Consider the following 15,432-nt stretch of genomic DNA (forward strand, 5'->3'; position numbering starts at 1 on the left):
GGGCAGAGCCAAAAAGCGTTTAGGAGTTTAGAGAAGGAGTTAATTCTGAGGATTGGCCAGTTGGGAAATGGGGAAGGCAAAAGGAAACTAGCGGATTAGAACGTACTCTGTGTCACCAGACATCTCTGAGTTCCTAGATGTCACCCTCACAACTGCCTGTTGGCCCTGGAAGCCCAGCCCAGCTGCTTCGGGGAGGGAGACAGCTCTCTGCACTTCCAACCATTCCCTCTCTCCCTCCTCCCCTTTGTTAATGGAATATTGATATGCAGGCCCTCCTAGTTCACTCTGAAGTTTTATCTAACTTGTGTTTTTCAGCATGACACAAAAGGTCACTGTCAGGGTTGTATTTCTTCTATTAACATAAAACCTGGGGTCTATGTTATAGAAATTATGTTCTGGATTACCTTCTCCAAAATCATTTTCTTTGATGTGAGCTTGATTTGCTTATAAGGGTATGTCTGAGCCATTTCTGCACTTGCTACTTTTCCAGAATGTCACTGGGCTCCATTGCCTTCCATAGTCTGGCTCCGAGTAGGCATTATGGAAATTCATTTCATCAGTATGCATACATATTGAGTGCCCACCATGTGCCAGGCACTGGAGTCTGAGGCCTCATAGAACATACATTCTATGAATAGCTTATGAAGGCCATAAGGATTTAATTTGAATGTCAGTATCCGTGGCAGATTATTAGTAAGAAATTGGAGTTAACAAAATTGGTGGCTTTAATTAAAAATATAGCGTATGCAGTGTCACACAGATAAACTGCTAATTCCTTTTGGCAGGGGACAATCCTTGAAAATTTCATCATGGGGGCTATAAACAAGTCATCCTGTGGAGTGATTTCAAGTCTGTGAAGCTGGGCAAGTTTACAGATCTTTGAAATTTGATCTCAGTTCCAGTTGCAAGGACGTACATTGGGTTAGAGTAGCTTGCCTTGTCTTCAGCCCTCCTTGATCCTCAGGGATCGATGACTAATTCAGTCTTCTAAAAGTAAGGTGGAGGATAGCCCTAGTACTCAGCCTCTGGGGGTTACATCTGGTTTGGCAACTTCCTGTTGTGTGTAATGCACAGACCACGTATTTGTCGCCGTTTTGTGAGTAATTCACAGAGTACACACCTTTAGGTCTTTTAACGTGCATCAAGGGGTTGTGTTTTAGCAGCTGATGGGACTCCAAAGGTTTTACTTTTTATTACTTCAACCTTTCGAATTTCCCCAGGATCGTCAGCTTTCAGTTTGTATCTTCTCAGTGTGTTCCCAGAATTCCCTATTCACCCCACCGTCATGTTGCTCAGAAGAGAAAAAAAATAGAGCTTTCACTGAGTTCAGATAACAGATTCACCTCGGAATCCCTACTGATACCTCAAAAGGGAAAAAAAGCAAAGACTGCCTTAGCTTGGGGGTGAATGTCTCATTTTTCTCTTCGTTTCACTTCCTTTCCATTCGGGTGGCTTCCCATTTCGTTCAGGTGGCTTCCCATTTCGTCTGCAGCCTCCTGTTCCCTGAATGTATTTTCCATTCGAGAAGCTATTTTCTCAGAAGCTGTTTTTCTCCTCGGTTGTTCCCACTCTCTGGCCCCTGTTTTGCTCCTTCAGAGGTCTGGCTGCCACCACGGTACTTGCCTCAGACCCAGTCTGGCCTTGCCAGGGCTCTGGGCCAACCCAGCTCTCCAGCTACGACTCGGCCACCATTCAGCTCCGACCGTCCAGCTCCAACCGACTCAGAACCTTCTGGTCTCAAACATTCTCTCACACCCCACCCCCGCCAAGGACAAATACAGCAGTTCCTGTTGGGTTCAGCTAACTCTGAAGGGAGGAAAGGGGAAAGGGAAAATTATATGTGATCCTTCTGCTCAGAAGGAGCAGTTTCACACACTTCCAGGTCGTTGATACGAATTGATGAAATTTGTATTGCGAGAACTTTCATTAACTAAATACCCGCATAACAATAGAAAGGAAAATTCAGATTATGTAACAGTTCTACTGGCCTCAAAAATAAAAGATATACATTGGGTTTCAGATATTTGGGCCCTCACGATGGCTGGGAATTCATTTCTTGGCACCTCTTGTCAGAGCCTTCAAGAAAAACCATGCCTTGTGTGAGAACATCTGTATTCTGTTTTTGTTCCTGATACGTGTGTGGGGGAGGAGGAGTGTAGTTAGAATGTTTGGGATCGCTCATGTCAGACAAGGCAATAACAAGATGAAGTATTAAATAAAGAATGTTAATGCTGCTAAAACCTTTGAAGAACTCGGGCAAGCCTTTGGAGTGTTCATTCTGGGTCCCAGGAATGTCACACCATCTTGGGTGGGATATTTCCCCTCTATGACTTCAGTTGTAAGATGACACTGTTCTTTTGCGCCAGTACGTGAGGACTAGCTAATTAAAATACTGTACTGGTTCATTCTAGAAGTATTTACTGAGTTGCTAATACATACAAGGCATTGTGCAAACAGACTGTGTGATATGACATAAAATTTTAAAAATAGATCGCCATAAATAAACTCCATGATAGGATTATGTAAAACCTTTTAGATAATTTTAGCTCTTCGGAGATGCAAACAAGGCTTCTAGTTCTACTGTTTTGAATGAATTGACCTATTTTTTCTACCATGACTCTTCCCTTCTGAATCAATTCATTCATCTTAGTCTACAGCTAATTTCCTTCTGTTTTCTAATGGTATGACCAGAGCTGCCATGTAAGGTTGAGCCCTGCATGAGAATAAATACCCCACCAAGAGGGCAAAGAGGGTAGAAATGTCCTGCTGGGCTAAGCCATGACCCCACCTGGGTCAGTGTCTACCAGAGAAAAAGAACAATTTTCTAATTTTCACAAATGTCCCGTATGGGTTAGCTGTAGTCCTGCTCATGTCCTCAGTTGCTTCGTGAGCTGGAAATAGAACACATGGGCAGGGTTTGCTGAGTTTACAGAGTTTATCAAACAAGATCTACAACAAAGATACGTTTGATGACGTAAATGGTATTTATCTTGCTATGCGGTAAGTCACTCCTGTAAGTGGCTGTGTTTGCTGGGTCTTTTTTTTAACTCAGCCAAGCCAACTGTGGGGAAGCAAACAGGAAGCTTGTTGGAGAAGGAGGCCACAGTGAAAGCTGGTGAGTTCCCCTGGAGCCACAGTTTGGTGGTGTGTGTGGGGGGAGGAGGTTCCTCCTCGGCAGGGGGTCCCCATGTTCTGAGTATCTCCAGAAATCTTATGTCCAGGGGAGTCCAGAGTCCTGGGGTCTGTACTCATATTTAACTTACTGAAAGACGTAAGCATCCCCCCACCTCTGGTAGAATATGACCTTCTTACTGAGAATCAAAGATGGCAGACATCAGAAGCCTCTGGCTCAAGAGGAGAAGCTGTTGAGCGAGTAGGCCAATGAACAACTCCTTTCACCATCAAGAGGCCAAGAACACCGTTCCTTGTTCTGCAAGGTTAGGTGGTAAGCATTATAAATTGAAGAAAAGTAAGTGGAATGATTTAAAGAAAGCATTGCTGTTCCCCGAATTTCCCCAGAACCATCCAAACTTCCACCAGATTCATTTGACTTAACTCTTTTCATGGCGAGTTAAGGTAAGGTACACTACTCCTCAATCTCACTACAAGATGAATTCATTTAATAACTTTGATTTCTTAAATGCTGGCTGATCTGCTGGAGCGGAGGGAGCTTTGATGGATTGATGGGATCCTGCAGAGGTTTGATAGGAGTGTGTTACAGGTTGAATTGTGTCTCCAAAATTCATGTCCAAGTCCTAACCCCCAGTACCTAAGAATATGACCTTACTTGGAAATAGAGTTGTTGCGAATGTAAATTGTGAAGATGAGGCCATACTGGAGGAGAGTGGATTCCTAATCCAGTATGACTGGTATAACAAAGGGAAATTCAGATACACACACACACACACACACACACACAGAACATCATGTGAAGACTGACGTTGTACAGTCACAAGCCAAGGAATTAGTAGAAGCTAAGAGAGAAGTCTGGAACAATTCTTTCCCTGGTGCCTACAGAGGGAGCATGGCCTCGTCAACACTTTGATTTTGAACAAATTTCTGTTGTTTTAGAAGCCACCCAGTTTGCCTTACAATGTCATGGCAACCCTAAGAAACCAATACAGGGTAGAATGGGGAGAGGATGGTGGGCCATGGCAACTGGGACAGGTTTATCTTGCCAAAGCTGACCACAGTATCTCCTATCCATACGTTCTTCCTACGTGACTTTGACAATCTTCCCATTGAATGTTGGGGTCTATGTCCCCTCCTCTTGATACTGAGCAGAAATTTTGCGACTTTCTTGACTTAAGAATGGCAAAAGTCACACTATGTGACTTCCAAGGCTAGGTCATAGAAATACTATGCCCCTCTGCCTTGGTCTCTTGGGATACTAGCTGAGGGAGGCTAGCTGCCATGAAGCAGTCTCGCTGCCCTGTGGCCACCATACTGTGAGGAAGCCCAATCTAATTTACACAGAGAGGCCACGTGGAGAGTCCCGAGTCTACCTGGAGCAAATTCCAGCCAGTATTTGACGGCAACCCCAAGCCAGAAAGGCCCAGCCCAGCCCTACCTAAACTCCTGACTCACAGAGACTATAAAAGATAATAAAATGATTGTTGCTGTTTGAAGCCACTAGAGTTGGGATTTGTTACACAACCTGCAGGGTTTGGGGCAACCAGAAGCCAGAGGGACATCAGAGAAAGGTAGCCCAGTGGGAAAGGGAGTTGCAGAGATGTCCCAGAGAGATAAAAGGCTCAAAGATGGCAAATGTCCAAAAAGAGAGGTAGTGAAGGCATTCGGAAAGGGTGGTGAGGGACTCTTCCTCAGTCAAGTGGAAAACGCCTGGGCTGGGAGACCTGGGCTCCCTCCTAGAGCCACCGCCCACTGCCTGAGTCTTCAGGCAAGCGCCCTCTCCTTGCTGGAGAAAACTCTGCGAACTGCGAAAACTGCAAAATTGTGTGTGAAAGGAGGAGCTAAAGAGCAAGAATGTGTCCCCTTGTACCGATTCTGGGGCCACCAAGCACTCTTCTGACCCTGATAGACTCTGCTGCCAGAAAATTTGCTGACCAGCTGAGACACACATCTGACCCACTTGGCATTCGTGTTTCTCGCCGTAAGTTAATCCACTGGCCTTGGAGTTTATGCACTCATCTGATCAGCGCGTGGGGCCACCTGACCTGCACATGTGAAGACAAAGACCCCAGACGTGATCAAATCAGGGGTGACCCTGCTGAGGGACCCTGCCAGAAAGTGATCACTGGCCTCTCTAGTGGATGACTGTTCCTCACGGCCACAACTGCAGAAACAGTCTCGAGCCAAAAATTTGAAGAGGAAAAACCAAGCAGCTCCTCAGAAATAAGGGAAGGCTCAGAAGAACTAAAAAATAGTGGGAGCAAGAAGAGAGAGGCAGAGAGAGGAGGGAGGCCATCCGTCTGACGGGACAGCTCAGGACCCCTGGGGCAGAGCAGTCCGGCCTCCAGGAAAACCTCGCCTGACCTTCACACTGCTTTCCAAACTGCTTTCCTTCCCGTTACACTGCCATGGAGACAAGCTACATCTTGGTCTGTATGTGCTTAAAAGGAAAACAGATTATAAGTGGAGCGGAGTGGAAGAGGAAGAAGTGGGGAGGGAGGGGGAGGGAGGGAGAGGAGGAGGAAAAAAGTGGAAGAGGAGGGAGGGGCAGAGCTGAACAGATTTCTCGTCCAGTGTTCTTAACCCACATATTAGGTAAAGACAGCCCAAAGTCCAAACCTGATTCTGGTGACAGCACAGTTTGTTGTGTTTGATATTTATGTAATCAAATATTTCACAGATTCCAGTGACTGAGCATCTGTCATCAGCAAACATGAGTTAATAAAGCCAGGACAGGTCTATAATTATTAAGAAATAATGAAATTTTGAACCACTGGTAAAATGAAGGTTACAACATGTTGGGTATTGTTTAAAAGCACTCCTTTATGTTATATGTATGTAGCTCTTAAATTATAAAATCCCTCCAGGAGAAGCAGAAATACAGCGAGCGCATTACAGAAGGTCTTCTCACCACATCCTTGACCTTGCCCCTGCCTCTTCCTCTTCATCCCTTTGGACATTTTCGCTTTGTGTGAAGTGTAGGGTGAAGCCCTGGAAGCACAAAGAGGCCTTGCTCATTCACACCTCTGAGGAGACTACCACACAGTTGGAGAGACAAGACATTTACATAGACGTACCACCTGTTTGACTCTCAGTGTCCATCCAGAAATATATTCAGTCCTAACTATTTTATTTTTTTTAAGATTATATTTATTTATCTGACAGAGAGAGACACAGCGAGAGAGGGAACACAAGCAGGGGGAGTGGGAGAGGGAGAAGCAGGCTTCCCGCGGAGCAGGGAGCCGGATGCGGGGCTCGATCCCAGGACCCCGGGATCATGACCTGAGCCGAAGGCAGACGCTTAATGACTGAGCCACCCAGGCGCCCCAGTCCTAACTATTTTAATGGTGAGAAACCATTCCCCACATAAAGCTGCCCTCTTCACAGTGCAACACTGTTTAAAAGATGGCATAGAAATTGCCCATAGCAACCCTGAAAACAAGATAAGCAGGGACAATTGTGCTTTTCTGTGACTCAGTTGGCACCAGAAGCGAGAGACGTACAGTAGGATCTTCATCCATGGAAGCAGGTGGGGACAGTGAAGCAAGAAGTAGGCTTGGCAGGTGGGTTCTTTAAGGCCTGGCACACTGAGAATGTCTTTACCTGTGGTTGTGATATTAAAGCCAGAGGGCAAATGTCATGGTCAAGGGAGGGGAAAGGTCAAGCCCAAGGTACATGTTCAAAGCCAGTTGTCAAAGTTGGGACCACCGAAGTAAGTGTCCGGGCTGAGGTGTGTGGCCAGACAGAGTCAGAGGAATGGGACAGATGAATGTAACTGCTGTCCATCCGAGGACAATTCAGCAGGACAAGAGGTAAATGATGGTGAGGATTTTAGGGGAGTAAAGGAGGATCGAGGGGATGTTCATTCTCCTAGTGAGGCTTTTCTTTATTCCCAGTGCATATATATGTGGAGAATAAGCACATGTATAAAGGTGAGTCAGGCCCATCTCTGAGAAGCCGGTAGGGAAAGAATTGAACCCCCCTCTGAGACTGAGACATACTCTCATTTTTGCATTCAAGATTGCAGTTGAGTCCAGGTCACTGCGGTACCACCGAAGGTGGTAAAACGTCTGATAATTAGTGTTCTTACTTTCCCACAAACATCAGAAAGACGGAGATCACTTCCACAGATCTGACCAGGCGTACTTCCAAGATTCCAAGCTACCCGTCAGGTTTGCCACAAGAACAGGGCACTTTCACTTTCTCTCAGGCCAGGAAATGTGTAAAACGATCCAGCCATTCACAGGCCATTGTAGAAACTCACTGGCTAATCTCATGGGCTGATCTCACCCTGTCCGTAGGGTCACAGCAAAGGCACCTGTGATGTTCAAAGCTCTTACATAATAAACATTCTCGTGAAAGAAGAGAAAGAGCATGTTATAGTATAGTGAGCCGCCCCGAACTGGTGGGTATTCCAGTGGAGGCTGGATGCTCGAGTCGGAGGTACTGTAGGGGACATTTCCTGTCCTGGATCAGAAGGTTCCCTTCAGCTCTGAGATTCTCTGATCTCACGAAAATTTCATGATTCCCTATCTTTCTGCCATAAAGGCTCAAACCTATGATATCCATAGGTTATCATGGATGTGGCCAAGAATGTTGAGCACTGGACCTGAGTCTATATGGGACAAGGGGACCATGCTTCCTAGAGGAAAAACCACCGGGAAAGAGCTATCTTCAATCATTGATCTGGTGTAAAAAGGTTGATGACTCCATTTTGCTTTGAAAGGAAAAGTTTTTAGTCAGATATATGCAATTTTCCTTATAGCTCAAAAACAAATTATGCAATGTTCAGCAAAATCTGAGAAGCCAGCATTGACATTTTTAGCCCGCTTTGTCAAGATTCTCTTAGTACTTGACAAATTTTAACTCAAATTCACAAACTCCACGAGATAAGAAGGAACTCAGAGTGTGTATCAGTCTTGAAAGGGGTATGTCATTGCTAATTTCTTTTTTCTTCAGCAGCTATTTCTTATTGGGTTGGGATTAGTGCTCTACTTTATAAAGAAAACATCAATGACTCACTAACTCCTGAGTTGATTTTCTAGTAAAGGGGCTGGTTTTACTTTGTTCTAATAACACGCTTTGCACAGTATCACCTGAATTGAGATTGAAGTCTGTGGTTATGAAGCAAAGCCAAACTCCTAGCCCACAGTGGGTTCAAACCCATAATCCAGGTCTCATCAATATTATGCTGTGATCAGTTTGTGCACCTAAAGAAGCCAGAGGCAGGGGAATGATGTTATAAGACTAGCCTGTAAACTCTCTGACAGCAGGAATCATGTCTGTCCTTTGCACTGCTATATTCTAGAATCCAGTGCAGTGCCCAGGACATAGTAGGTATTAAATACATAGTTATTGAATGAATTAATTTTTCCCCAAAGTATCAAGAGCCCGTATATCTCCCATTTTTCCTTCCCCTTTTCCTTCCCCTGAATCCCATTTTCCAAAGGTATCTACTCTTCAACATTTCATGTGTTGAACGATGATTTTAGAAAGAAAAGGATTTTCACATGATTGGGAGGAAAAAGTGTCAAAATGGGAAAACTTACTAAAGTCTTGAAACCAAGGACAAAATTCCCTCAAAAGTTGATATTAACTAATAATAAAGATAGAGTTTGGAAAAAGACCAATCAAGATCGCCATACGTTCTCTGACTCAACTTCTATGAGGGTGGTTCACCTGGACGGGCGCTGGGCTTTGTCATGGTCAGGCGCCCCTTTCCTTGCAAGCTCTAACCATGGTGTGCTTTCCTCTATCGTGGGAGCGGTGATCCTGGTCCTCCTGTGATCGCAAAGCGAGGCCCAACCCATTTGTAAATGGAGCTTGGAGTGGCTGGTGCAGAAAATGAGACTGTGTGGAGCTGCAGGAGAGACAATCTGTGGCCCCTAGAGTCCTGCCTCCACCTGCCTCACAGCATGGGGCCTTCTGCCCGCCCCCCCCCCCCCCCCCCCCCCCCCCCCCCCCCCCCCCCCCCCCACCCCCTCCAGCCCCTCCCACAATAGACCTTCTGCTGACCGTTTCTGGTTCTAAAAGCCAGCAAGTGAGGAGAACTCCTCAAGCCCTCCTCCCCTTCTCTGCCAACTTTTAGGGACGTGTCCCTGTGATCCGCAGGAAGCCCAGCCCTACTTATCTTACTGACACTTCTCACTTCACAGCTCCGGGTAGGATGATAAATGAAAACAGAGGAGGCAGTTCTCAAAGTGTGATCTGAATGCCCCAGGGGCCTCAAGACCCTTTCAGGGCGTCCATGAGGTCTAAATCATGATTTCCCTGTTTCGTTTCATCTCCATCTCTCACATGTGCCCGGTGGAGTTTTCTGGAGGCTACATGATACACGATGACATCATCTCTCTGACGGTCAATAGATATGAGCTTGTGTTTTCTTGTACTTAAACATCTTTTTAATGTTTAATTTATAATACAGTAAATAGCAATAGATATAACCCACAGAAACAAAAGCTCTTTGGCGTCCTCAATAATTAAGAATAAAGGAGCTCTAAGGCCAAAGAGCGAGAGAACCACTGATTGAAAAAAGCACACAGTGTTTCCTGTTCTGCCCTTTCCCTCCCTCTCGCTCCCCAGACAGCCACAACCTATCCTTATCTTGGGGGCCTTGAAGAACCACGCAGAGGCTACGGTCTGCTTGGGTAGGAGTAGAGGTCGCCGATCTGAGGATCCAGCTCAACTGGTACCCATGTCCGATTGATTCCATCCCCATTGGGAAGAATGTCTCCATAAATTATTCCTTGGAAAATTTCTTCCCCATTTTTCAACCAGATCATGCAAATTTCTGCCCCCCCCCTCCCCGCCCCATGCCATGAACTCTGCAGAAAGGAGTTGTAATCCTTGGAAAAGTTGTGATTTACTCTGACCAGTGGGGGCTCTAGGAAGAAGAAATAACGTTCAGTGCAAGTATCGTAGGTACAGAGCATACAATACTAGAACTTGGCAACTGGGTCTCCCAATTTATTTTCTTTATTGCAGGAAACATCTAAAACCAAGAATGACCCAGAGCCCAGGTCTGTCAACAACAAACGTATTTATTGTGTACCTCCTACCAGGGCAGCATGCCGGGGAAGGACGAACGTGGAGTTGAGCCATGTTCGGTCCTCCAAGCGGGGGAAAAGCCACATAGTTTTGAGTGTTTGGAAAGTGTGTCAGGATCATTTACTGTTAACCTTTGAAATACTCTTATGAGTCACAGAAAAGGAAAATTGAGTTACAACGTGTGTGACTGTGATGAGTAATTCAGCAAAAGCCTGGAGATTAGAACTCAGGCTTCCTTACTCTCAATTCCGTGCTAGCGCAAAGAGATATCACAGCCAATGCGGCTCTGCTTTGGCTCTCAGCTGCCTGGTGTCCTTGGGCTGGCGCTTTCTCCCTCTCCCTCTGCGGCCACTCTGCCTACTTGTGCTCTCTCTCTCTGTATCAAATAAATAAAAATAAAATCTTAAAAAAAAAGTCATGCCAGTGGAACCCTCATGAATGGGCTTAGTGCTTTATAGAAGAGGCTCTGAGAGATCCCTGGCCCAATCCTATCACGTGAGGATGCCATCAGAAGCCCACAGTCTGCAACTGAGAACGGGGCCCCCATCCGACCACACTGACACCCTCATCTCAGACTTGCAGTCTCCAGACCTGTGAGAAATGCATTTCTATTGTTTGTAAGTTTCCCCAGCCTATGGTGTTTGGTTATACAGCCAAATGGACTAAAACAGGGACTGTCATCAGAAACAAACATATGCAATCAATAGATCATGTTGTGGTTATGCCCTCGAAGGAATTCCAGAAATTCATATCGCGAAGGGGCTCCAGTAGTGACAACAAAAAACTGTCTATTTGGGGGCCTTGCTTCCTCTGGACTCTTCTACTAATTTTCCAGATGGTGCTGTTCTTAATATTCCCTCTGAATTGGGTCCCATCCAGATGTGAGCCATACAGAGCCTGACGGCATCTTAGAAGGGCTGCCTCCTGCTCGTCTGGAGGCCCCACCTTTTCACACACACACCACCCCCCCACCTTGCTATCTGGCCGTCAGATACAGGGAAGAGCTTTACCTCAACAACACCTTCCTTCTATTTTTCCTGAGGCACGAAATTTCGCAGGAAAAAAAGGCTTCCCAACATGAAAAATAAAATATGAATGCCACAAGGAGAGATACTGCTTTCTGACAGTGCTCGGAAGAAATCGTTCCCAGATACTTTTCTAAGAATGGATTTTGACCAAAGAGTTGAGAGCCTATTATGACACTCGTGGTCCTAATGGGAGGGGGAGCAGATACACTGAAGCCATTCTTTCCATACTCTTCCCGTACAACCCGGGAGTCCAGGTTCTCCCCTTTCCTTCCAAAGAGCTCCTCGCCCCAGAGAGAACCAACATGATTAGTATTAACCCTCAAATCCCAACTGATAGCAATTCTGTTCCAGTTTTCCTACTGTCTCTCCAGTTTCCCTCCCTTCCCTGAAAGCAGGAGGCCAGGCAACGAAGGGTTCTCTTTGTTTGCAGTCCAAGGCCATGCCACTCATCAAGATCTGGGAGTGGAGACTCCTAGGGCCCCACTTCATACCTAGCTTTGGCCTACAATGTCTCAGTGACTGAGGGTCTAGTACAACCCCAAACTGGCCACAGATTTCAGCCAGATCCCAAGCTGTCAGAACTTCTTCAGCCTGGCAACAATAATGAGATGTAACATGTAAGCAGAGAACTATCTGTACTAAGTGCTTTCATGCACATTTTTCACACCAATGTCTGGGATGTAGGCATTATCACAACTGTTTCTTTTACTCAAGATTACTGCTTTGCCGCCTTCGCATCTATGAGCTCCACTTTTTTCTGATAAGAGGAACCCCTGCTCCTGACAAACACATAACATACATTGGAAAATCAGTTCTCCTGACTCCGATGTGTGCTTCTGTTGAGAAGTACCAATCTTAATTCTGGAACTCAAGCACAGCCCGTCGTGCACTGGTAACTCTCTCATTGCTAGCCCCCAGACCCAGCTTCTCCTCTGTATTGTGCCCTGGAAGGCTGTGCTCCTCAGACTGCCCCTCCAGGGCTCCCTGGCCTGGCCGGGTCTGGCCGCTTGCTAGGAGGAACATCCTCAGCAAACCTCAGAGAGCCGGAGGAGAGAAAGGTTGGGGTTCTCAGGGACCTGTTCTCCAAGCATCTCACTGCAGTCTGCCAGTGGCTGTATTTCTCCAGAGGCGCAGGACTTGCTAGAAGGCGCTTCTTCAAGGGCCCCTGCCTTCGCCTGCCCCTTCAGATTTGGGGATGTAACAGCTTCCCTCTGCTGCACACCTCTGGGTACCTGACTTTGGGTTTCCTCAATCCTGATGGTCCCTCTGTGCATAATCCTGTGATTGAATTCTCCTCGGCTAAATCACATTGAGTACGTCACTTACTTCTTACCAGGACTCTGTTACCCACAGCCGATCTTAGACACTCTTCCGGATGGTCACAGCAATGAGTCGGAGGGGTGGCCTGTGATGCAGTTCAGACCAACCACAGTTCTCCTGTGGGGGGGGAGAAAAGTTTTGTAACCAGAGCGGGGAGAGGGAAGCCCATTCGCCTGGAATGGTGAAGGGCTGAAGGTATCTCTGAGCTTTATGCTGGCGGCCACATCCCCTCCTCATTTGAATCTTGGTTTAAATTCCTTGGGTCCTCACACGGTCCTGATTCCTGCCTTCCAAATAGCTTCCCTCTTTGTGTCTAAGCCAGTCTGAGTAGGTTTCTGTTACCTGCAACCATTGCAATTCAGATGGCTAAGTCAGCCAATGAGTGGGAGGGTTGAAGTTCCAACTCTAGTCATCTGGCTCCAAAGCCGATACCCTTAGACAGAGAGTCTACATTCGTAACTGTGACCCAGATGTCTTCCCAAGGCCCACCACAGCTCTGGAAAGTCCCACCAGTAAAGATAACTCCAGTGGGAAAAGGCGCATTGTGTCCAGGAGTTACCCATAGCATGTTATAGACATAAATGCATTTTAAATAATAAGAATTTTTTTTAAATAATAAGATTATAAGTGAAAAGTCTGCATTAAATAAAAGTGGACTGATTGAGTCTCATCTTTGATGAGCTTTTTACTGAAAGAAATCTTAACATAAATCCTTTAGTAAAGCAAAGACTCTCCATTTGTCTTCTTTGTAAGACCAGATTTTCACTCATACTGGTCTTGTGTGAGCCCCTGGTAAATGAGGATTGCTCCACCTCCCAAAGTACTTCCCAGCTTATCATTGACAGGAGATGGAAGGATTGGTCTCAATGGATACCCCAAAAAAGAGGTGTCCCTGAAGGTACTCCACCATCAAGACAGGTGGAATTGCTGAATCTTGTCCAGATGCTGATAAAAAATAACTAAGGGAAGTTTTCACAGGGAGTTACAGATCACCACAGTGCAACTCACAAGATGGATTTCAGAATAGGGTGCCTATAACCTAGATTAGAGGAAGTTCTATATAAAACCAAGGGCTCTGGGGACCTGGTGTTCTCCCTTTTCTTTACCTGTCCTTGTAAGTATCTTCCCCATACTCCGGGAACCTCTTTAATGAGGTAATATGTTCTCCTTCCAGCTAGTTCTTTTGATATTATAACTCATGCCAATTGGCCTCCCATGCCCACTTGGTGATGTGAGCCATATTATCTGTGGCCATCCAGAAAATGATATCTTTATTTAAGATAATGAAATCTTGTCCATCATAGGCATGCTGGACAAATGTGGTGCTTCTGTCCTCCAGCAACTCCTAGCCAGTCATCCTCTGGTAAGTGTGAAACCCTGGCTTACACATGTGGTTCAGGAAGGGGATTAAACAGAGACATAAAGGTGGGCATCCGGTGGATGACTGGGGGTATGGCTGGAAGCATCCTCTGCCCCCGAATACATCATCCCACAGGCATGCCTCCAGGAGGTTCCTGTGACACAACCCACCTAGCAACAGACATTTGCACGCCATAGGAACATGATAATTTTTGCCTTGGGGAATTATCCGATAATAGGAACGATCAATTATAAATTTTATAATGCAATAAAGGAGAGGAAGATATGCAAGAGCCAGAAATATCCTGGGAAAGTTAATGTAGTAAGCCATTGTGCATAATCAAGTGTCTCACTAAGCCCGGCCACCAGGAAATGAGACACAGAATGGCCAAATTTAGAATGAGAAAGGAGAAGATACAGGTTAGAAGCCTGAATGGGGATGGCATCAGGATATGGGGGGGCAAAGGACAAAGGGCTCCCGAGGAAGAGAGGATTTGGAAGATGCTTCGGGCAGCTGGCAGACACTGAACACGATCGACCAGATTGTCCAGGCTTTGCCAAAATAGTGTAACTCAGCAACTGCTCATGTTCACTGTCAGCCCAAGGACCTCTCTGCAGGAATGGGGGCTGGGGAGGGCAAGCATTCACTTCTGTTGCCTTCACCACCTGAGTGATCGCGATGACTACAGGTGCTCCAGCTCCAGCCCCTCGGCAGCTGAGTATACCTCTCCCAGTGACCAGGCAAGGGGTTCTCCACCATCCATGGAGCCCACAGCTCCTCTTGCAAAGAGACACTCATATGTAATGATGGGATGAGAAAGAGATTCAGTGATCCCATGGCTGGGATCTGAAATGGCCAGGCGAAAATATGTCAGTGAGCTAGTCCCTGGAAGGGAGGCAAAGAGGGAAGATATTTAGAGTCACGGACAATTGCAACCCACATCAGTGTTCTGTGTTTGGCTGCATTCCTCCGGGGACGTAGCTGCTGCTTCATTTTACATAATCACAGAACCCCAGGACCTGGAGCCTGGAAAGGACCTAAGAGCTTCAGCCCAAGACCTGGAGCCTTTTTTGTCCTGGTTTGGAAACCTCAGGATAAAATTTTACAGGTAATCTCAACTTGTAAGTGAAGTAGAGAGCCCTGCTCTGGACTTGGGGAGGCAATGTGCCCAGGACCACCCCTAGGGTGCTGTCAGAGGGCTTGATAACCCTGATAACCCATGCCCTTGTTTTGTGAATGAAGGTTCTACGTGGGTAAATGAGGGCTCCTACCCGACCCTGTGTAGGTACACACACACACACACACACACACACACACACACACACACACACACACAGCTCAGATCAGTCAGAGAACCCACTTAAGGACACAGGCCTCCTAAGAAAAAGTGTTTTAAAAGCACTGTGCTTGGGTGCCTGGGTGGCTCAGTTGGTTAAGCGACTGCCTTCGGCTCAGGTCATGATCCTGGAGTCCCGGGATCGAGTCCCACATCGGGCTTCCTGCTCAGCAGGGAGTCTGCTTCTCCCTCTGACCCTCTTCCCTCTC

At 46.4% G+C, this 15,432-nt stretch overlaps 1 protein-coding gene across 1 annotated transcript; it reads right to left on the reverse strand.

The window, feature by feature from the left end:
* Window positions 1-9,764: 9,764 nt before the first annotated feature.
* LOC112828480 (major histocompatibility complex class I-related gene protein) lies at window positions 9,765-14,646 on the reverse strand. The gene is given in 6 exon segments (XM_025877531.2): window positions 9,765-9,932; window positions 9,935-9,989; window positions 9,991-10,015; window positions 12,284-12,288; window positions 13,634-14,057; window positions 14,553-14,646. Coding segments are annotated over 6 exon segments (771 nt in total).
* Window positions 14,647-15,432: the final 786 nt, after the last annotated feature.

The sequence above is a fragment of the Callorhinus ursinus genome, unplaced genomic scaffold (assembly GCF_003265705.2).
Source record: "Callorhinus ursinus isolate GAN/ISIS: 27379988/994484 unplaced genomic scaffold, GSC_fseal_2.0 scaffold13, whole genome shotgun sequence".
NCBI classification, from domain to species: Eukaryota; Metazoa; Chordata; class Mammalia; order Carnivora; family Otariidae; genus Callorhinus; species Callorhinus ursinus.